The sequence below is a fragment of the Hemitrygon akajei genome, chromosome 17 (genome assembly GCF_048418815.1).
Source record: "Hemitrygon akajei chromosome 17, sHemAka1.3, whole genome shotgun sequence".
Taxonomy (NCBI): Eukaryota; Metazoa; Chordata; class Chondrichthyes; order Myliobatiformes; family Dasyatidae; genus Hemitrygon; species Hemitrygon akajei.
The window spans coordinates 61028953-61053549 of record NC_133140.1 but is presented as its reverse complement, the minus strand read 5'-3'; the positions used below and the strand labels follow the sequence as shown (position 1 = coordinate 61053549).

Below are 24597 nucleotides of genomic sequence, written 5' to 3'. Positions count from 1 at the left end.
CTTTTAATCTACAGTTGTTTAATCCTCCATTGCAATTTAAGGAGATTTGGATCCTATGTAATCTGGTGCAGATTCTAATAGACAATTCCCACAGAAATACCTCAGGATCACAAACCACGATGGAGCTTCATTGCCAGACTTCATGGCAGCGGAGTTTCTGCTTTTGATAATTCTGGTTTGCTTCCATTCATTGCATATGCTCTACATTTGTGAATCAATTTAGTTGTTGGAGATGTGCCTTTATACTCTACACAATATATTTTTCCTTTATTTCTCCCCTTCCCTCCCTATTTTAAATACAAAAATACACTGAAGGGCTACAGTTTGTCATAAAGGAAAGATTAATAGACTAGACATGAACTCTTGAGGTTAGAAGAATGTGAGGTACAAAATGTTTTAAATGGCTTAATAGGGTAAAGTAGAGTTGATGTCATTTGGCTTGGTTTTCCAGAACCAAAGATCAAACCATTCACAACAAAGATGAGTGACAATAGTTTTCCCTGCAATATAATTATTCATGACTGCTTAAATCACTAAGAACACTCAAGACATGAATCAGGAGATTTTAGAAATTAAGAAATCTAGGAATGTGGTCTAGCATAGAAAAATGGGACTCAGTAAAAAAAAATCAGCCATACTTCTACTGAATAGCAGAGCAGCCATAAGAGCCCAGAACGACTTACCCCAATTCTATTTACGTTTTACGCCCACATAGCAATTTCTATTATTTAATACTCATAAGGCTGGCAAGCTGCTGCAAGAAAAGTATTACAGCTAAGTGCAATCCTCACTTCCCTGATCACTTACGCTTTTTTCCTTCAATGGAAACTACTGAATTTCCATCAGAGGCAGCAGTGCAGCTTGGTTTAGTTTCCATCCCATTCACCACAGGCAAATAGAGAATCAACCCTGCTATCAAAAACCAGGGACTTTTGTTGACTGCTAATGTACATTTTGCCAAATAAATAGATCCTTGCAACATACAAGTCAATCTAATACAACAAATGCAGAACTCAAAACTTTGCTGGGTTATATAGTTTAGATAATATTGAATTAAAAGATTAAGGCTTTACTTTCTATCAGTTTTCAGTACTGTATATTTGACCTTATAATCATCTTCCCTTAGATTTGAATCTTACAGCTAAACTGCCATATTAATGCAGCAAATGACAGCTGTAAAATCTAAGCAATCAATACTGTTCATTGACTCTACTACATTCTTAATGAAACTAATGCATCTCAGATACCATCTTAAACCAATTAATAGCAGTTGCCTTCAGAAAGTTTATTCTAATATAAAATGTAGAAAGATCATTATTTCTGTTGATGCCAAATAACATGATGTTTATCTCACACATTCACTCAAATAATCAGATTATAAACTATTGTCTGGATAATTAAGTAAATTTATTTTAGAAAAACAATCTGCTTCATTTCCATTTTCCATAGATTTCTTTGAAGAAAACATCAAACCAAGGTGAAAGGAAAATAGAAGACAAAAATGTAAATTCACTTCACAATTATATTATCAATTTTCTTCAAAAATTTGGATAAAACAGTAACTCTTCTGTAGCACATCAGGTTGTGTATGGAATTTTGGTACACTTTGTCAAAGCAGTACTGCCTCCTGCTCCACATCTCCAATTCCTTAATAACTATATGTAGAATACTGCAATAGCTACCTCAAGCAAATACTGATTCAACTCTATTTGTCAGGAACATAATCAATTTGTATGAATTACCTGATCAAAGTTAAAATCGCCTGTACACATAACCAACTAACCAGACATATACATTAACATACATTTTTTAAGGTTAACTCGGGGGAAAAGATCTGGGAAGAAAAAATAAAATTATTTTTAAGTCTCTTACCGTAATCTGTCTGGAGAATCACTGGTACATGACAGTAACGATTTTGAATCATTGTCTTCACTTGTGCTCTGATGAATTCTACTATTTTGTTGGAATTCTGCAGAAGAAATATCAATACGTTAAAACCAGCAGACATAATAAGCAGTTAATCATAATCTTGGCAAAGGGCATGCCTTCTCAGCACAAAGCTACAGCTCAGAATAAACTACTTCCAGCTGGCTCTGAACTGATTCAGATTTACTTAGTTTAATGCATGCAAATCTTTTCAACTTTTTAAACCTTTAAACCATGCATGGTTTCTGTTGCTTCAACGCACAATATACTTCAGACCACTAATTTATAGTCAAGAAGACTGCAAAAAACATACCAACCAACTGGGTGTGAAGTTTACTCATTATCTCCTGAACAAAAATACTTAACAGGTTTTGCACATCAAACATACAGAAGTATTCTTTATATTGTTATTAGGATGACAAATTTCACAAGACACTGCAATCAATGCAAGGAGTGAAGAGTAATTCAGAAATGTTCCACAGGAATTTTCTCACGTCAGGGTTGGTATCCTAACGTTGTACAAAAACTTGTACATTTCATGAACATAAATTCTAATCTAAATGGCTAATCTTATTATAAACTATTTCAATAATTTATGAACTCAAAGATATCCAAAATAAATAAAATATATAATCAAAGGTCATAGTGAGAAAACACAATGTTATCTAAAGAAAGCCCTGCAAGCCAAGACATAAACATTAAATATAAGCTTGTGTAATACAAAATATTGTGTAAGATATTTTATACTTTGGACCAATTAGAAAAAAAAGAAATTATGTTCCTTCTTAGAGAAAAACTTGAATAGTTCATAAAGTTAACTGCCAAAATTAGCATATAACTTTTTAAAAACCCACTGAGTTCGCCACTGTGGAGAATATCTTTCCTTTGTAACAACGTGGGATAGAGAGGATCAGTTACCAGTGCGTTCATTGTTCCGAATACATCAGGACTTAAATAAAATATTGCGAGATATTTTTAACCATATTTTGTTGGCTAGCCTTGAAAATTACAGATGATATTCATTAAATTTCTCTAAGTATTTGTGTTATTTCAGTTCTCCACAACAAGAAAAGGAGCTGAGAGCATACACTCTACAGGATAAAAACAACTTAATGCCAGTTTTATTTGACTTGTGGAATGGAGAAAATGTACTTACCCAAATAAAACATTAAAAATATTATAATGCAAATCTTGAACAAATAAACTCTTTAAAGATCTTAAAAATAGATTGCTGTTGCCAATAATTTTAAAAGCAAGAGCTGTACATTGGAGCTTTAGAAATGACTGATAGACATTGATTCTATCACTGTCTCTCATTAGCTTTTATTACAATGCAAGGTTATTTCACTAATAGAAAATCTAATTTTTGCAAGAATTCAAAATTTATTTCCTCTAGATACCACAAAGTAGTAACGTAAAAGTGCTCCAAAAGAAAGATAATTAATTTGCTGGAAGTCTGAACTAAAAATAGAAAATGTTGAAAATACTCAACAAACCATACAACATTAGGACACAGAAAAAAAATAGTAATGTTTCAGGTTTTGATAGTTATTCTATGTTTTTTGAAGCTTTAAGTAAAAGTATGTCCTGTAATTTCTGGTTTTAGCATTATGGAGAAATAGCTTCTTCCTGCAGCTTTCAGCATTGGATGCCTAATGGCGGAAAACACAGTCTCCTGTTTAATCAAAAGAAACCTTTTTATACTGCTTCACACCTTTTAAATCTTATTTTTCACTTTTATATAACAAAGCAGAAACTGGCTATCATTAGCATACATGGATCTGAAACTCTTGATTCAAATTGTGCTCGGATGTTTATACAAGACTTTCCCATTAGGATATCACTCAAATCTCTGTTGAAAAGAAAACAACTAAAACTTACATAAATTGATTTAATTAAAGCACCAAGGGATATCTTTAAAGTCCTTCATTTTTATGACACACAGTCAATGATCTTTAGTTTTAAGATATATATAGAACTTTCAAATCTGACTGAACAAGAAAGCTCTCAAATGGTCCAGTGCAGGAAATGATACTTTTCTATTGTTGGAAATTTGACATCAAAACCAATTGTGATTGAGGAGCCATTTGCCGAGACAAGGGCTTTTGGCAGGAGATGAATATGATATTTGTCCACTTTGTGGAGAAGTAGATACTGTGCATTGAAATCATGAAATGGATTGATAATAAGCAGCAGGAAAAATAAGCTGGGAGAACTTTAGGACATAGACCCCTTCCTCCCACTTTGTGTTGTCAATTTAAATAAACCTACTGCAAAAGACCATAAGACAAAGGAGCAGAATTAGGCCATTTGGCCCATTGAGTCTGCTCTGCTACTCAATGATGGTTGATTTATTATCCCTCTCAACCACATACTGCTGCCTTCTTCTCGTAACCTTTCACACCCTTATTAATTAAGAAACTATTGTTATACTTTTACTTCCCTAGCCTATATTCCACCTGCTACTTCTTGCCTATTCTCCAAATCTAAGTCCTTTTGCAGACACCCTGCTTTCTTAACACTACCTGCCCCTTCACCCATCTTTGTATCATCCACAAACTTCACCACAATGCCATCATTTTCGTCATCCAATTCATTAACATACAACCTGAAAAGAATCTGCCCCAACACTGAACCCTGTAGAAAACCAGAAGTCACTGCAGCCCATGAGAAAAGGCCCCTTTATTTCCACTCTGCCTCCTGCCAGATAGACAATCTTCTAACTATGCTATTATCTTTCCTGTACCATGGGCTCTTATCTCACCTAGCAGCCTCATAAGTGGCACCTCATCAAAGCCCTTCTGAAAATCCATGTAAACAGCATCCCCTGACTCTTCTTTGTCTATCCTACCAGTTACTTCCTCAAAAAAAAATTCCAACAGATTTAACAGACAAGATTTTTCTTTAAGATTCAATGTGCATTTATTATCAAAGAATGTATAAATGATGCAACCTTGAGATTTGTTTGCTTAACAGGCAGTCACAAAGTAAGGAACCCAAAAGAACCCAATTTTAAAAAATTAAGACCAACCCCCACAGCCACAGAGAAAGAGGAAAAAAAACAAATCATGCAAACAGCAGAAGTGAGTGACAAAGCAGCATGTGTCTACAAGTATCCTGAAACCTCATCCTTAATAAATGGACGTCAGCATCTTCCCAACCACTGAACCAGGTTAACTGACCCATGATTTTCTGTCTATTGCCCTCCTTCCTTCGTAAAGATGGAGGGGATGAGAGAAGATAGTCATGGAGGAATGTGCAAATGAGGATGCTAAAAAATTAGAAGCAATCAAATGGAATTTTTTGTGTAGTAAGTGCACAGACAACAGAAGCTGTTTACTTCAATTTACAGCCTTTAAAAACCTATCATGAGAATGTTTTTCAGCCCAATAACTTCGCTCATTAGGAATTCATAATGCAAGTAATTTGAACTTTTAAATCTATTCCACAATTCAGTGAGATCACAGATGAACTGTGACCCAATTCCACACATTAGTCTTTGTGCCACATCCCATAATACATTGATTAAACAAAAAATCTATCCATCTTAGTTTTAAAATTGAGAATCTAGAAGTATCCTGCTGGTTTCAGATAATCTTCTACTCTATATTTAGAAATATTTTCTAACTTCACCTCTAACAGGCTTGGCTCTAATAATTTTTAGAGGTGTCCCCCTTTTTCCAGATAGTAAAGATAAGTAGAAAGTGACAAACAATCAACTTCCTCTGTAGTTTGCTATTTTGCAACTTTAATCATGTCACCAACTAAATTCCTGGGAATACAATTGCAGTTGTATAATTTCTGATTGTAACTTGATACCCGTAAGTCTGAATATTTAGGGAGAAAGCTTTGTCATCTTCACACTATATAGTATTTTAAATACAGATAAATATTACAAGATGTTGCATGAAAACATGACCAACTAAAACTTTGTTTTTGAGCCACATTCGCAAAGTGGCAAATGCAGGGGATTCAATGTAGGAGCAAACAGTGAAGAGGATTGAAGAAAACTTCTAGAGTGAGGTTCAGGCAGGTAAATGTTCAGCTGCAATGGTGAAGATTCTAATATACTGTTCGGAATAAGAAGATATTTAGAAATGGAAGTGGATGGGAGAATGATATAACAAATGTATTTAAATATTCAGGTGAGAATTTTAAATTAGTCTGAAGGGCGAGGTCTGTGAGGTCAAGGATTATGAGTGTGGAGAAGTTACTATGGTAATAGGCAGCAAAATTAGATAAACTGTGAATTTTAGAGGATTTAAGGCCAACCAAGAGCCTTCAGCAGCAGAGGAACTGGAAGAAGCTATTAATTGTTTTGAAGGGGATACCAAGTTAGAAGCTCATGCTTATCAGTGAATTATATGTAAACAAAATGTTTCAGTCTAGAACAGCAGCTAAGGAAGTTGTTGCCAAGTTTATTAATTTCAAAATGGAGAACAACAATGAGTGGTCTCCTAATGAGTGAAGGAGACTATGGCTCTTCCATTGCAAAGAAATTTGCTGCTCTAGGTACACAAACTTCTAAAGTCCAGAAATCAAAACAATTGAATGTGAATTGTTATTTTAAAAAAGGCATTTTTAATAAATACAATTAAACTTAAAATACGGATACAAATTGAGAAAATAACTAATCACAAACATAAAGGAATTCACAAAGCCACCATCTTGCTATCATTTTTGGGTGACTGGAAGAAAAGGGGCCTTGAACTGAGGCTCTTTATGAATCTTATCCAAAAATGTAAAAACAAGATATTTCAAATCCACATTAGTGCCATTTTTCTGTAATTGAAGCTAACTGGTGCAACAAAACATTGCTTTCTATTTTCCTCTTAAATTCTAATTTATTGATTTCATCTTAGTAATTTTCTCACTTCTAATAACGTAAATATCTTCTCCATTCTTTATCAAACTTTTAAGAATGCTCTGCAATACATTTCTATCCCAATACAATTGTGTGAAGTTCATGCTTACCAGTGCTATTTTTTCTACAGGAGGAAACTTACATTTCACATTATAATAACATTAAGCAATTAAATATTTGCTGGAATTAAATTTGAGAAGTAATACTGCAACATGTTGTTAATGTAATGAGAATATTTCATTTGGCAAGACTCATATATATTGTCAACAAAATTCAACTAATAGTATTTTGGAAAATTTCGAAATTATGAAACTGTAGAACTTTTCATGTTAGTAATTATCTTGAGTTTTGAACATTTCTTTAATAATTTTCTTCAAGTTATTAAAATTTGACTGTTTATAAACACTGTTGAAAACTGATAAATTACAAGTATGAAATTTTCATGATATAAATTATTCAAGCAAGTTTTGCTTGCTTTTAAACAGATTAAAAGACTTTGTTAGCACCTTTTAAAATATAGCACATTTTAAAATATTAAAGATATTAATTTTCCAAATCAATTTTCTAGAAAAAGTCATCAGCAAATAAACATTAGTCAGATTAGAGCTACAAGTAGATTCAATAAATGCAATCTTGCAACCAAAACACCATATATTATAAACATTTTTGGAGGAAAAACTTACCAGTTTTAATACTATCTTTATGAAAAAACTTATGTTCTCAGTAAAAAAAAAAGTGCAAATCAATTAAGGTGCATTAAGTAATTGCTGATGTATGACCCATCACCCTCAATCCGAGATTCAGAATGAACCATGTGTGTGCAGAACTTACTTTCTGTCATGGTTGTGCCATTAGGCAAATTTCCCAAGTCAACACTAAGGCCATCCAGGCAAACAGTCAATTCACCGCTGCATACAACACTACTTTTGTTCCCCATTTGAAGGTTCAAATTTAGCTGAATGTTCTCCACTGTGAGCAAGAAAAAAAAGAAAGATTAATTGACTCAACTTGTTGTTTCTCTGCCATGCATGAAGACAGAAAATACTGTTGCAGCTTTGTGTCACTAAGTTTCAATAATAAAAATCCATTTCTAAAAAATAACTGAATTAAATTACTTTTTTAAGATTAAAGCTGAATGCATACAGATAGATTTCCAAATATTCAAAACAGTACACTAAGAAATAATGGAAGTTAATTTGTTTTATTAATTTTTGTCTGCATGATTGTTTCATGCCATGTATTAAGTCCAAGGATACATAGATGACCAATTGAGTTGGCTTGCAATAGTGTGGTTTGGCACATCTAAAATCCCTCTCAGGGAGCATCTGATTTTGTTTTTGGTCCTCATGTTACAAATAAGTTTTGACTGCAGAGTGTTGCACATGTCAAGACAAAACATATTTACAGAAGGCACTAATCCTGGACTGTTTCACTAACATTTGATAAAGCCAACAAAATGCATTTAAAACGCTTCTACATTCAGTCTAATTAACCCTTCCATGTACTTAATATGCATTTTATGTTAAAGATAGCACATAAAATCAAAGCACAACAGACTATGTGGACTAAATTGCTTTTATTATGTACTTAGCTTCTAATGTATTACCCATCAAAATATTTCTAATATCTAAAACTACAATACCAGTGGATATATTAAATATTATTCTTGAAACCTTTTTCCAGATTTTCAAGTGTTAATACCTTGACAAAAATACATTACTTAAGTGAAACATTATGTTCTATATAGTCAGGAAAAGTGCCAACTTGTCCTAAAGGCAATGATTTAGATCATTTAGAGTTCCCCAGCCTTAGGGTATCATGTAATATTTATTCATATGAGGATGTAAATAGTTACGATGTATTTAACTAGCAACTGGCACCAGAGTTGAATACAACTCTGACCTTATCCAAGAGGGATTAGGTTGGGATCCAACAAAATCTCCCTCCTCTAAAAATCATTCCCATGTCCTCATCCAACCAATAATCTTCTTCACTCAATCAGGAACTGCCATGAAATACACTTTTGCATTCAAAACATTAATCTAAGGCATCAAAGTAGGATAATTTAACTGCCTATAAATTCAATAATTAAAGAGAAACTAAAAAAAACTAATCTACCCATTTAAAAGGTGGTGATATTTTGCAGAATACTACCATCTTCTCCCTTGTGTGTACAATTATCTTCAAGAAAGAACCTCAATGGTTAAATGAAACAGATGGTTAAACTGAGCAGAATGGATGGGATGGTGCAGTTTAATCCTGGTTTGTGTTGAGTTAGTCAATACCTGCTACAGAGTAGCAGATAGCTCAGCTCCAATTAAGCAAGAGAATGCATGGGTGTTAGAATCTGCTGACTGCTACAGGAAGCAATGACAGGTACCGATGGGTGCCGAATCCAACTCATTTATTATATCCCCTGCAGAAAATAGCATGCCAATATGTGATCTTGAAAAATGAAACTTGGATGATGGGTTTGACCCAGTGTATATCACCACCAGAACAAAAAGTAAAGACATACGGGAAGACTGAAGGGAACAGTATTAGAAAGAGGAAGGGGAAAAGATGAGGATTTTGGAAATGCACTGAGGAAAGGGAATACTTTCTCTACCAATATTTACTCTTAGAATTCCCAATGCACAATATTTTTTTAATATCAGATTTTTAAATTAAACTATCAGAAATGAAACTTGCAGAGAATTACAATGAACATTCAGCACTGGAATTAACCATTTAGTCTAACAGATCCAAGTAAATATTGATTGATTAGGAAGAAAAAAAAAGGGAAGACTTTCATGAATGATCAATCTCAACTCCATCTTCATGGACCAAACGTATGCTGAAAGAATCTATTGATTCTTTCGGTACACATTTATCAATCGGTAAATAAACTCAATGAATAGTCATGGCGGTGGATGAAATGCCAAATGAGTGACTGTTTTGATCAAAATGATACAAAACTTCTTAAAGCAAGTTCCAGAATTTGGGCTCAGCAACAATGAAAGACTAGCAACATACAGGTGTTCCCTGTTTTTCGAGCGTTCGCTTTACAACAACTTGCTGTTACGAAAAACCTACATTAGTACCCGTTTTCGCTAACCAAAGAGGATTTTCGCTTTTACGAAAAAAAGACTCCCGCTTTATACGCGTGTTCACCCCGAGAAAGACTACCATGACCGTGAAACCTTGTGCAGGCAGTTGTTTGTGCATGCGTGTACATGCGTACACATGCATGTACGTGCCAATTTTTTTTCTCCAAATCGACTTTGGCTCGCTGCCTTCCCAACTTTGATAAGTGAAACTACACTGTACATACAATATTATTACTTTATATAGGATGTATATTTATCATATCATTCCTGCTTTTACTATATGTTAGTGTTATTTTAGGTTTTATGTGTTATTTTGGTTTGATTTGGTAGGTTATTTTTTGGGTCTGGGAACACTCAAAAATTTTTCCCATATAAATTAAGGTAATTGCTTCTTCGCTTTACGACATTTTGGTTTACAAACAGTTTCATAGGAACTCTCTACCTATGGATAGCGGGGGAAACCTGTATTTCCAAATCACTGGTTCATACATTATAGTGGTAGTGTTCTCATATGCCTGCTGTACTTGCCCATATTTGTGGCAGAGGTCTCTGTTAAAGTAGCTTAGGCAAGTAACTACAGTATAGTTTGTCGATGTTACACATTGCAATCAAAGTGTACCAACATTTGATAAAATGCCAGGGGACTTTATCCTGCTTGGCACGTAGCTTTTTGACAATCACTTCCTGTTCCCAGCAAGCTCTACTCTCCAGACTTCACTAAACAGCAATGTGAGTGAGCATGTGAATATGCACAACTTCAGAAGTGTTGGCCACTACATATTCATAGTGAATTTGTTTGTAACCCAGCCCCTACTGAAACATCCCACTAATCTCAGCAACAAAAATATAATGCATCAAAAGTAAAGTTCAATTTGGAACAATATGTCCCTCCACAACCATTTCCCAGAGAACAGTTTGTTTCATTAAGTAAGCCAAGTTATATTCATACAGTAATAGAGCTTGGTTAAAAAATAATCTGGAGAAAAACACTTTTATAAATCAAACCAGGAGATCCACTCCAGTTCAATGTAGAGTACAAAAGGCAAACAGAAAGCACAGCAGACATATGCAAGAATGCAAAGGGGAGTTGCAAAAATGAATCATATCATGCTAAATAGAAAAAAAGGAGCATGAAATAAACAGAGTTGATCCCATGGCCAAAGAATCAGACTGAAACTCTGCAACCCAGCCACATATCGCCATGAACCGTGGCATCAATAGAAGAGTAAGCATACAACATAAAAATCTACAGAACATTACAGGCCCTTCAGCTCACAATGTTGCGCTGACCATGTAACCTACTCTAGAAACTACCTAGAATTTCCCTACTGCATAGCCCTTTATTTTTCTAAGCTCCTTGTATCTATCTAAGAGTCTCTTAAAAGATCCTGTTGTATCCTTCTCTACCACTGTTGCCAGCAGTACGTTCCACGCATCCACCAATCTCTGTATGTAAAACTTACCTCTGACATTCCCCCATACCTTCTTCCAAGCACCTTAAAACTATGCCCCTTCGTGTTAGCCATTTCAGCCCCATGAAAAGGCTTCTGGTTATCCACACGATCAGTGCCGCTCATCATCTTATACACCTCTATCAGGTCACCCCTCATCCTCCATTGCTCCAAGGAGAAAAGATTAAGTTCACTCAACCAACTCTCATATGGACATAGCTCCAAGAACATTCTCATCCTCAAGAATGGTTTGGTATAGAATGTAAATACCAAAGGCAAGATGGAAGCATTTTCAATAACATCTGTCGCAAGTAAGATCAACTTTCTCTTCTTCCTGACATCCCCACAGAATCCTGCCTTCAGCCCACTCAATTCACTCCACGAGGTATTAAGAAGCTCCAATGAGCACAGGATTAAGCAAAAGCTAAAGTTGTGCATTCAGATAACATCCCAGTTGTCATCTGGGAGACCTGTATCCTCCAAGCCAAATTGTTCCTGTGCAATTACAGCATTGACATCTGCCCAACTATTACAGATGATTCACACACTTAGAAAAGTAACTGACTACCAATCAAGTGAACTTTCTTGTTGCCTTGATTATCAGTAGGTTGTAGAATTTCATAGCTCTATTATACATCTCTTCCACTACTCGGCATGCACACAACCTTGCACTGTAATTTCATTGGGTTCAACTATCATTTTAAAGCATACCTAATGAATCAATTGAACTAATTTTCCTGGTTTGACTGTAAGTGTAAAGGAAGAAGTATGTAATCTAATAGATTTTGGAAAGAATTTTATCTTTTTGCTGATGATTACCAACAGCACGTCACACATGCCCAGTTCAGAGTCGCTTTATCTATCCTGGACCATCCCTCCAATTATCAAATAACTGAAATTGATATATCTGCAGTGACAGGCATCAGTCTTAAAAATACAGGTTCAGAAAGGTGTAAACAGAATATCCCAGTGAGAGAATGAACTGTAGTGATATCCAGTATTGTAGTGATACACAAACTACAATGATAGTCAGTACTGGAGAGCTATCAACTAGAATGCAGACAAATATTATTTCAGTCGGTTAGGCTATTACTGGCTTTAGAAAGGTCACTTGATGAAAGCAAACTGATCATTCTTTGATGTTTATTTGTACTGCAGTTGGAAGGATAGTGTTGATTTGTGAAGGATAACCAAAGAACCAACAGCCAACCTGGATCATACAGGCAAAACTGGTTTTATGTGTCGTAAACTAAAGGCGTGGTTACGTCTACTTCTTTTACTGTATTTGTAATATTCAATGATAATTACCGGTACATATTGAAGTGTTGAAGTTGAAACTGTCTATATCTTACTGAATCATCATCTTTGAAATTTTCAGGATGAGCTAAGAAGGAAGAAAAACTATCCTCCTAAGAGACTCCAGATGCCCGGAGTTAACACTGAATATTCACAACTGCACCAACTCCATTTCTGGTGGATCTCTTCTTCTAGGTTTTGGCACATTGGCTGAAAGGTGTGATTCTGTGAGTGTTACGGTTTCTTGCAATTACCTAAAACATCTATGGATTATGTTTTCCAATTTATGCAGCATTCCCCAGAGAGTTCTGCAAGGACAACTGGGTCATGGTTGATCTTGAATGTATCAGAATCCAGTGCCAAGATTTATAGTGGATAACCCACCCAATTTCATTCTTATCAAATATTAACATAACATCTTTTGATATAAAAGGCATCTCAGAGAGCAGTAGAAAGTCAAAATCATGAGCCACAGCCAACGAGAGTGGTGGATTTTGTAAAAGGGAAGATTTAATAATATACAGTCCTGATGCAAAGTTCTGACCCAAAATTATGGCAATTTCTTCCCCAAACCGTGTCATCTCACAGATGCTGCAGCTGATTATCTGCTTATTAAAAAAGTGTATTTTGGATCACTTCTCAGTCCTCTAAGCTCAAATGGCTGGAACAAACTCAACAATGGGACAAACTAGCCATACCTAGAATCAATCAGTTTGTAAACAATGCAGTCTAATAATTTCTAATTTCTCTCTAAATGGTTAAATTGTAAAGAAGGAAGATCTTTAACTGCTTCATGAAAATTAAATTGGATTCTGCACTGCTTTGCAACAATCTCCAAGACATCAGGCACACCTTCACAACTGCCAACACCAATATCATGAAGACTCGGGTTTCCTCTTGAAGTAACCATCTTCTCAAGTAAGCATCGGCAAGTCCTGCATCATAATCGCTTCTTTGAATGCTGATTTGTTTATGCCTGAACTATTCTCCAGATATTCTGAATGCAAAGTGCATTCTTAAGTTTTCTTCATTAGTAAATGTAATTAGTACACAAATATAATAGCCAATAATATCCTCTTGTCCACTGTTTTTACCTTAACTCATTAATAGGACCGGTTGGCTAGGCTGGTATTTATTGCCCATTCGCTAAGTACCCTTAAGAAGCTAGCAGCTACTCACATGATAGTTACTTAAAAGTAATCAAGCAAAATTTAAATCACCTTTGTGATCAACAAAACTGTACATAAATAAAAACTCACACTTTCCATTGTTCTTCTTTAAAATGTCACAGACATCGATCGACACATTGCCAAATAGTTCATTTTTCATGGTATGACTGTTCCACACTTTCAACTCCAATCGGCTCTGTGGTGTTACATTCCTGGATTTTAAAAAAATAGATTGAGAAAATCTGAAGAATTCCAAGCAGATGGGAAAATTTAAAATCACCATGAAATTCCAGAGCAGGTGTTTATATTCCAATTATATCTTACATGAAACTTAAGATGCCTGAAACAATTACTGAGAGAATCTATTACAGAACAGAGAGAACATAGAACAGACAGCCCACAAATGGACCCTTTAGCCCAAAATATCTGTGCAAGCATGATGCCAAATTAAACTAATCCTTTCTGTCTGCAGATCATCCATTTCTGTCCATTTCTTGCAGATTCATGTTTTATCTAAAAGTTTCTTGAATGCTACTATCATATCTGCTTTCACTACCACCTCAGTGTGTTCCAGGAACCTATCTCTCTCTCTCTGCGGAAAAAATATACTTGCCCTACAGATCCACTTTAAACTTTCCACCCTCACCTTAAAGTGTAGAATTCAATATTTCTTCCGTGGGGAAAAAGATTATCTATTTCAGCAATGCATCTCATAACTTTATAAACTTTTATCAGGTCTCCTCTCTCAGCCTCTGATGCTCCAGGGAAAACAACCCAAGTTTGTACAACATCTGACTAATACCCTCCATTCCAAGCAGCATCATGGTAAACCAGATGTCTTTTTATTTCAGATTTTTAACAATTTCTTTCTGATCCTTTGCCCCAACAGGCTAGAGTAAGATCACAGACATACCAATCTCAAACATGGAACGATCATACTCTAGCAGTGGATGCAATTTGGAAAGCAACAATGAAGAATACTGACAGATGTGACTCAGCCTCCTCCCAGACTAATGGTGACACTGTGCAAGACCAGGACATACTTACCTGCAAATTGGAGATCACTGGAGCTTTCCCTTGAGACTGCTAACCACATAGCTGGCTTAATTTGGTCATTACATCCCCTTCTATTTTCACTAGCCTTAAAAATATATTAAGATTTCAAATTAACCCAGATCAGTAAAAAAGTAAATTTTCTTACAAAGTCAATGTCTCGTTCCACTGTGGATGAAGGTTGCCGTTTCGCTTTCCCGTCTTCTTGGCTTCATCATGCAGAGCATCAACTGTCACCTCTATGTAGCAACTAATTCTCGTTGGTTTTGGGACTCTCAGTTTAGCTTTTAAAACTGAAACAATTTTTTACATGTAAACATGATTTCCTTCAAAGAATAACTGAATTAAGAACAACCAAGCATTTAAAATACCTTGCACTCACAGTTCCAATGATGTTACTAGAAGCATTCAAAATTAAATACTGAGTATTCAGATTTCAACATGAAAACCCATACAGTATTCACTTTTGTTATAATTAAGATAAATTAGTGTAACAAAATGAATGATTTTTAAAATAATTGAATAGTTCAAGATAAACAGAAAACACAGGAAAATATTAGACTTTTCCTATGACATGGGCCAAACTAAAAAAAACTATCAAGATTACAGTATATCAGTGCATTACATTGTAAAGTCATGGGATATTAGTTCTTAGCCTGTGGTCATACAGCACAATATGATCTCATCCAGGCAATTAGTTTACTCTTAAACTTCAGATTTAATTAAGTCCTTTATGCACATGGTACACATTACATTGACACAAGAAGTACTACAGATGCTGGTAATCTACAGCAATACACACAACGTGCTGGAGAAACTCAGCAGGTCAGGCAGCACACATGGGTGGGAATAAACCATCGACATTTCGGTCAAAGACCCTTTATCGGGGTCTCAACCCGACTATCTATTCCCATTCATAGATGTTGCCTGCCCTGCTGAGCTCCTCCGGCATATTGCGTGTAGTGCATATTTCATATTGTCTTGAACAAGGAAGAACAAATACTTTAAAGAAACCTAAGGTACCACCTAATTGTACCACCACTCTGAGGCACTAAGCAGAGGCTAGGCAATTTACTGTAACAACAAATTGGCAGAGGAAAGAATAATCTGAAAATTATGCCCATGTAGCAGCCAACAACTAACTTCACAATGACACTGCTAGATAACTCCAAGTAATGTCCTTGATTTTAGCTACAAGTAGAGCAAAGAGAACAAAGGTAAAATGCTAATTGTTCTTTCACACTGAAAAGTTAGATATATATTCAATGAAAAGCAAAACTCAACAGTGCACAGACATTATACAAACAAGGTTAACAGCTCAACATGAGATCACCATTTAAAAAATATACTCTGAGTACAATCCATTCCACTAGTAACAATTTCACTGTCTGGGGTTTAACAACTTTGAGCTCAATGAATGCCAAGTAAAACAAAAGCTGTTGAAAAACATAGAAAGAGCGAAAATGTTTTCATCATAAGGTGCAAGTTAATTTAAAGAAAGGATTTGAATTGACATCAACTAAATTTTCTAATTCTGTTGAAACAAGCAGCTTCTATACTATTCATTGACAGACTTTCTTAAGAAACTATGAATCTTTTGCAAAGGGAAGAAAATGAACCAATTGGCATCTTTAATGTCTGATAAAGACTTCACATTATTTTGATTGTAGTAGCGACACCTGGTGTTGCATTTTAATAAAAATTCTGCCGCTGTTATCCAGCAGATCAAAACACAATGCCAGCTGAACTGTATCAAAGTCCTTGGTGCTGCACTACCTTCAAATTATGTCTGACTTCAATGCTCTTATGTTCCCAATTCAGAATTGGAATGACCAATGCTCTAGCTAATTCCATGCGTAATAGAACTAATAATAGGTCTATGAAGATGTAAGCTTGGTTCTCAACTTCCCCAAGGAACTGCACCTGGGCCCCTCCTATTCTTTTCCCTGTGCAGACTCTTGACAACATCAAAACCAAATGTCAAGTTTCATGTGAATGCTACAGTTGCCCACTTTGCCTCACCACCTCCTCGCTAAATCCCTCCACCCTTGATCCATTACGATACTTCATCCTGTACTGAATGAAAAAAAAATTCCCAGTAAATATCCAGAAAAACAAAGCAATTGCTACTGGCATCCTTGATTGATTTTGGTTCTTAATTATCAACTACCCTCTTTCTACCATTATCTGAGGACAAAACAGACACACAAACTCAACGATGTAGTTAATTCTAAGATGAACTACAGAATTCCATTTCAACTCACACTAAGTCTCAATTCATCTGTGCTAGCTGACCCAGTCCAGTAAAATTCACTTTGAAGGCAGTCACCCTGGCTATCAAAACCCTCTGTGGACATTTCCTTCGTTATGCTTAATCTTCTCCAGCCAAAACATCTTCTTGGCTTCTCCAAGTCCTTCTCTATCTTTCACTTTCTCTTTTGTTTCCTCAACTTTAATGGCTCCATCAGCTGCCCAAGCCCAAAGCTCTAAAATTCTCTTCATCTATCTCTTCTCCAAGGTGTTCTTTCAGATGCATCTTTGGCAAAGCTTTGATCATTTACCTTAATATCCTTTTTAATGGCCGGGTCTACAAAACCATCTGGCTCCTGAACCAGCATGGATAACTTCATTCACCACTCACAATGAACTACTATAACCTACAGACAGGCTGTACAGGATGCCATTGCTTTACTGAGCCAACTGATGTTTTAATGGTTATATAATGAGCATAGATACTATTGCTTCAACATCAGCTTCGCACTGTGAGAACAGTGGTTTTAACATGCCATTAAAAGCTGGGTGGAAATTGAGGATTTCCCCGTGGCTAGCAGCACTGAAGGGACATCCTGCTTAAAACTAAATGGATCAGTAGTTTAGATGTATTGCATTGCTCCTCTGCTGGAATACTGTTCACGTCCCATTACTTTTTATTATAACAGATGCTATCTAGCAGGAGCTTAAACAACCCACCTTAACCCCCAGCGGGGTCAGAATTCTGTGATTTTATACTCTCCCTTCTCTAATTCAAGATACAATGTCCAATTAATACTTGTACGAACCAAGCATCAGATTATTGAGCAAAGAGGAAAAGATATTTCAAGCTTCTCAGTAAGTTCTCTTGTGAAACCTTCTAAGGTGCAGATTGCTTGATGGATTGATTCTGCAGACTTCAGAGTACCTTGAGCAAGCCCCCACAATTTCTACAACTGCTTGAGTACCCACACATCTTACAGATGCTTTCACTTCAGCATTAATATAGACTGCAGCTGGAATACAGGGACCTTTAATTCTCTTTTAGGCAGTGAACCTTCCCATCGTCCCAACTGTTCACAAATATTCCTACCCAATTATCTCTTGGTTTTAACTACATTGCTGACCAGATGCAGCTTGTTTATTTTCAGCATAAAAGCAGATATTCAAGAACAGGGATTTGAGGTGTTATGAAGATAATGCATTTGTGAATTTACTCACATTGTAGCAATTAGTCTCTGTGCTTCATGTGCGTGAACAGTTTTTAGATTTTTTAGAAAAGTGACACAAACAAATGAAATAGTAATTTACACCATATAAACAGCACCAAAAATAATATTAATGTACAAATATCTTGCCTGAAATTCACAAAGCAGTAATGCTAAGGAATTGAGCGGTTGCAGAGTTTGCATCGTATGGTGATCTGACCACTTGAAGGAAGAGCTATGGCCTGTCAATGTGCCCATTCCATGTTCATGAGCTGATGAAAGCAAACTGCACAGGCCACAGGGCAGTGGGAAGGGGTGGCGGTGGTGCAGACTATATGCATCATCAATCAATGCAATCCAAGAACAAAACACACCAAACACCATTTCACTCTGAATTCCAGCTGCAATTAACATCCAACACAACTTACTGCTAAAGTCCGACCTAAAACCCCCAGTAATTGGTTATGGAATGACAAAACTTCAACAGAACACAACTATGTGAGATAAAACAAATTTCTATTTCCTATTTCTCCCTAAAAACTCTCTCTTTAATTCTTTAATTCCAGGTGCCTTGGTGACTCTCTGCAGGTCACTTTGCTGATAGTCATTCTGAACTTGAACCATAGAGTCAAGAGTGATTGATCCTGCCTCCACATGACAACCATCTGCATTATCTCAACTGTGATCACTGAATTGGAAAATTGCCAGTTCCCTTTCCTAATGGTAGAATGTCAAATCCATAACCACTAGATTAGCTGATGTTGATCATGTTCTACATTTAGGTGTATTATTTGCTGATTTAATGAGCTCCAATGGGAGAATGAGTATTGAACCTTTAAACTCTTTTGCATGCAGGTTCTTAAATTAGTCTATATAAACATCTACTAGAACAATTTCGTAATGTTTATTGGAAACAACTGCCTTCACTATATCGTAAGTTTCTGCTATTAAAACATAGATTTTCTGCAATTGAGGATATTGCGACATTATGGGTTTCTGTGATTTGATCTATAATTGAAAAAACATACTTCAAAGAAAACAAACGTGTCTCATTTCTAACTAGAACTGCATGAAAAGATGACACTAATGCAGGCTGACCAATGTGTGCCTTTTTTCCCTGAAAACATTTTTAATAACACCCTTTGAGAGTAAAGGCTGGCAAGAATCAGGAAAACCAAATTTCTAAAAATTGCTCAGCGTAGTAGTCCATAATACATTTTGAAATGGAAATACACTATAGGTGGTTTTTGGAACTCATAAAAATACATTATTCCATACTGAATGTTACTTTAGATTGGATCTGCTCATGAAATATAACAAGACCTATGCAGCTGACTAAACAGCAATACAAAACCTTCTAGAAAAATGCCTGTACTTTGAAATTCTAGCGTCCAAACACAAAGCAGTATTTCAATCCTAAAACTAAGATGCCAATCGCAATTTTGCTCCTACAAGCTCCAGAGATTATGCATGATTCATATTTCTATCAAATGTAATGAAAGTAGTATAATAAAAAGTGTATTTTCTATTTGTAAGATGTTCAATTTCATTTCCTTATCAATATCTTCAGCTCCAATAGGTTCTTCTTGCTGTGTAATTTATTACACAAGGGAACTCAAGCGAACGACAAGCAACATGACATTTGGAAGCTCAGGTCTGCAAACATCTACCCCACCTGCACGTTAATTTATGGTGCCCATACTGGCCTCATTAGCAACCTTAGAACCCAGAAAACCTGAATGGAAGCGTGTCAATTTCAAACATGACAGACTTTCTAAGACAGGGGCTCTCAACCCTTCCTATGCCATGAACTCCTACCATTAACCCACTGGTCTGTGGACCCCAGGTTGGGAACCCCTGTTCTAAGAAGAAGGTGACCGACTGCTGGTATTAGGCCCATGCACTATGGACTGAATGCTTTCCTATGTAAAGCTTCAAGACTTTATTACTCTGGAGATACAAATAATAACACAGATCCAAACTCATGCAATGCAAGAGAATGAACAAGGAAGGTGTGCTGAAAATAATTTAACAAACAAAATTCCATGTGTAGGCTTCACTGCAATATATAAACTAAAAAGTCTTGAAATTTACCAAAGTCAGTTCTTAAAACTGTGTGAATAGCAAACATGCAAAAAGTCTAAACCTCATTCCATCTTCAGAATCAGAGTATTATTCCAAAATAACTAGCATCGTATATTCTCCTGAGTATTAATGAATGTTAAATTAAAACAATTGGGACCACAATAAAACTCTCATTGTTTATATTGGCATCAAAGTAGCAATCCACCAAATGGCATCTCATTAGATTACATTTCACCACAATGCCATTTTTCTCCTGCACATATCTCACTCTTTTAATCTCTTGTTTATTATTAAAGTTTATTGAGGTTAATTATTATCCTGCAGCAAAAACCTGACAGAAACCATGAAGAACAGATGTGAAAGGAAATGGCAATTTTAAATGAATTATCAGCAACTGATCTTTACTTTTAAAAATAAAACTGAGTTTCATAGGAAGCAACTAGAAATTTGATTGTTAGCACTATAATTGAATTTCATGTTTCATAAAAGTGTTGCAACATGGGTCAAATAAGTTCATATAAAATGATGCTGTTAACTATATGTAGTAAAAAAATTTTTGGAAGAAATTGACCTGTTTAAATTTGTTTATTATTGAATTGGCCCTTCCTGCTTCTTTGAGCTGTGACGCTCAGTAACCCCCGATCTAACCCAAGCCTAATCATGGTACAATTTACCATGACCAAACAGTATGCATTTGCATTGTGGGAGGAAACCAGAGCACCCAGAGAGAACCCAGAAAGTCATGGGAAGAATGTACAAATGCTTTACAAGCAGCAGTGGGAATTGACCTGGGTCGCTCGTACTGTAAAGTGTTGTGCTAATCACTACGCTACCATGCTGTTGTATCTAAGCATTTTATCAACGTACTATGTAAGCTGGTTATATCATCAACTCAGGAGATGATAATCAACAGTTGTAAATATAATCTTGCTGTAAACCATCTTATTACTTCTTTATTTATTGTGACACAGGTGACCCTTCTCGTCTGCTTTATTGAGCACCTCCTCTCTGTACACCAAAAACAGAATTTCCAAGTGGCCAACCATTTTAAGTCCTATCCTCATTTCTGTTCTGACATGTTGGTCCATGGCCTCCTCTTTTCCATGATGAGGCGACCCTCAGGGTGATAGTTTTTTCCCCATCTTCTATCCCCCCACTCTGGCCTCTTACCTCTTTCTTCACCTGCCTATCACCTACCCCCCCCCCCCCCCGGTACCCTTCCTTCCCTTTCTTTCATGGTCCACTCCTATCAGATTGCTTCCTCTTCAGCCCTTTTTAATTTTCCCACCCACCTGGCTTCACCTTCTAGCTGGTCCTCCTTCCCCTACCCCCACCTTTTTATTCTGGCACCTTCCCATCCTTTCCAGTTTTGATGGTCCCGGCCTGAAATGTCAACTGTTCATTCATTTCTGTAGATGCTGCTTATGGCATTTTGTGTGTGTTCCTCTGGATTTCCAGCATCTGCAGAATCTCTTTTGTGTGTCATGCCGTGCTGGTTTGCAGAACATAATCACAAGAATCCCCTTTCTTCCCTCTTATTTACCTCTATTCCTTCAATTTATTCTCTTTAATATGCCCATCTACTCATTTTTGATTATTTTGCCATTTCCCTGTTCTCAGACAATTCACACAGCCAATTAACTTAATGGAATGCAGGAAGAAGCCTACGCAATCACAGAAAAAGAGCATGCTAAATCCACACAGGCAGCTCAGGATAACACCTGGGTCACTGGAGCTATCAGGCAGCAAGATTCTGCCACGTACAAAATACAGGTCATCCACCCTTTAAGTCGCCCTATCTAACTACAGATTCACCCGCATATCAATCATAGGTGCAGAAACAAACGTTAAAAAATATAAAAGATAAACATATGGTTGAATCACAGACTCGGAAATTGCAGGCTATAAGTATAAAACTAGGGTCATGTCTTACAATACAACTTAAGGGATATAGATGAAAAAATTATAAAGTGTGGATCACAATAAGGGGGCCATTCGGTCCAAATGACTGAGCTGTTCAAAAATGAGCTGTACAGATTCCAGGAATTGGTCCACAGCTCTTCAAGGACATACTGAAGTACATTTTAAAGGTAATTAAGGATTTTGATGCTACCACCCTTGAAGGTGTTAAGTTGCAAACTCCAAATATCCCCGAGGTAAATGCACTTTTCTTCATCCTCTCTCTAATTCTTCTATTGATTACTTTAAATAAACGATCACTAGTTTTGATCCCTCAGCCAAATGAAAAAAGGGCCTTTCTATTTAATCCACTCAACTCCTCATAAATATAAACAGCTTGTTTCCTCCCATCATCCTTGTACCAAAGGAAACAAGTTACCATATCCAATATTTCCTCATTGCTATTATTTTTCCACTCCAAACAACATCACCCTTCCTCCCTTTTGCACCCTCTCCAGTCTCATCACATCTTTCTTGTAACATACGGTAAGAACTAGACACAATATTTACACTGTGATCTAACTAGTTCTGGCTCAGGCATAACCTCTCTGTTCTTATATTCTTTGCCCCAGTTAATAAAATAATGCAACCGTAATGCCTGGTTAGTAATACATAGATCTCTGCTTCATGGTCCCTTTGTTTCCTCTATTCTCCTCAATATTTATCATAATATCCCCTGCTGTGTTGCATTATCTTATATTTTGCTACATTAAATTCCACCTGTTAACTTTTCTGGTCCAATTCACTGAACTATATATACCCGTAAATTCTTACAGCAAAAACTTTTTAACTTACTATCAACCAAGTAACCAGTTTTGTATCAACTATAAACATTTTCACTTTGTCCCTCTTGTAACTTGTAAGCTTTCACATCTTTATATAGTATGCCACATGGACCTTAGTCAAGGCCTTGCTAAATTCCACAAGGACAACATTAGACACACTGCCCACATCACTCTCAGTTGTTACTTCATCAAAAAGGTTAGTAGGGCATGACCTTCCCTTAACAAACCTGTGCTGACTGATCTTGATCACTGTGCCATTTTAAATTAAGATTGAAAGTACCTTTGGAATTGATTTGAGAAAGTCACTCAACACTTAAGTTAACTGGCATTTAATCATTTGGTTTATTTCTTCCTCCCATTGTCCACCATTTGCAGTCCTCCAGACCTCTAGTATCATCCTTGTAGATTGAAAAATCATTATCAGAGTTTCCACAAAATCCTTCCTTGCTTCTTTTAAAAGCATGGGACATATTACACCCAACCCCAAGTTTCTAAGCCCATTAATAATACTCTTACTACATTTATGCCAAACAATATTTCACCTTTGTCCTGAAAATGGAAAATAAGATTATTCCTCTTATGAAGACAGCTTTAGTTACTCTAATAAACCCTGTTTTTGGTTATCTTTTTGTTCTTTAGAAACTTAAAGCACATTTTATTGTATTTGGTGGTACTTTTTTCATGCATATTTCCCTTTTAAATTGTTTCCTACACTTTCTTCACTCACCCAGATATTCTGCAATGTTAAGCTCTGTGCCTTACATAACTTCCCCATTCTTCTCCTTATCGTTCACTCTTTGCATGGGACCATCAAAATCTATCAGTCTCTTTGTGGGAACGGGTTTACAGTAAACTTTACTCATAGCAAAGAACGATCTACCTACAAGTAGCTGTTTCCAGTGCACATTTGCCAAATTGCTTTACAGTCTGGTAAGACTGGCCTTTGCCCAACTTCAAACCTTTACTTTTATTTCCTTCTGTCATTTTTCCAAATATAATTGAATTACTATAACTACTACAAAAATGCTTTACCCACAGACACTCCTTTCAAATTTCCAGTTCTATTCCCCAAAACTAAATTCAGAACTGCCTCCCCTCTTTTTAGTCTTGTATGTAACAGAATATAGAATGTAGAACTGTACAGCAAAGAAACAGGTCCTTTGGCCTCTTACATCTATGAAAACACAATGCCAAATCAAACTACATCTTTTCTGCCTATATATGATCAATATCCCTCCATTCCATGCATATTCATGTGTCTAACACCCTCTTAAACATCACTATCTTATTCTTCCGATGGTATAATGCAACGAAGAAATTCTGTGCCTTTGATGCATTTATAATTACCATATCTCAAAAATCCTCAAACCTTTTTGGACTTTGGAAAGCAAATTGTAAGCAAGATTTTGTCATCCTCTTCGGGTTGCTCGGATGTCTAAAGTACACTTCCAAAGGTATGCTT

At 36.1% G+C, this 24597-nt stretch overlaps 1 protein-coding gene and 1 long non-coding RNA gene across 4 annotated transcripts in view; one reads left to right on the top strand and one right to left on the bottom strand.

Annotated features, from left to right (window-relative positions):
• Window positions 1-24597, bottom strand: part of wwp2 (WW domain containing E3 ubiquitin protein ligase 2) — a 172115-nt gene that overhangs the window by 129170 nt on the left and 18348 nt on the right. For all 3 annotated transcript variants that reach the window (XM_073070281.1, XM_073070280.1, XM_073070279.1), the window contains exons 3-6: window positions 14997-15141; window positions 13886-14007; window positions 7622-7759; window positions 1873-1969 (exon numbers count right to left, since the gene is read on the bottom strand). In XM_073070281.1, the coding sequence (XP_072926382.1) occupies window positions 1873-1969; window positions 7622-7759; window positions 13886-14007; window positions 14997-15141 (502 nt within the window). The remainder of the gene's footprint in view (window positions 1-1872; window positions 1970-7621; window positions 7760-13885; window positions 14008-14996; window positions 15142-24597) is intronic.
• Window positions 12666-14818, top strand: LOC140740774 (uncharacterized). Its single transcript, XR_012101920.1, has 3 exons — window positions 12666-12853; window positions 13398-13544; window positions 14685-14818. It is a non-coding gene; the product is annotated as an uncharacterized lncRNA (long non-coding RNA).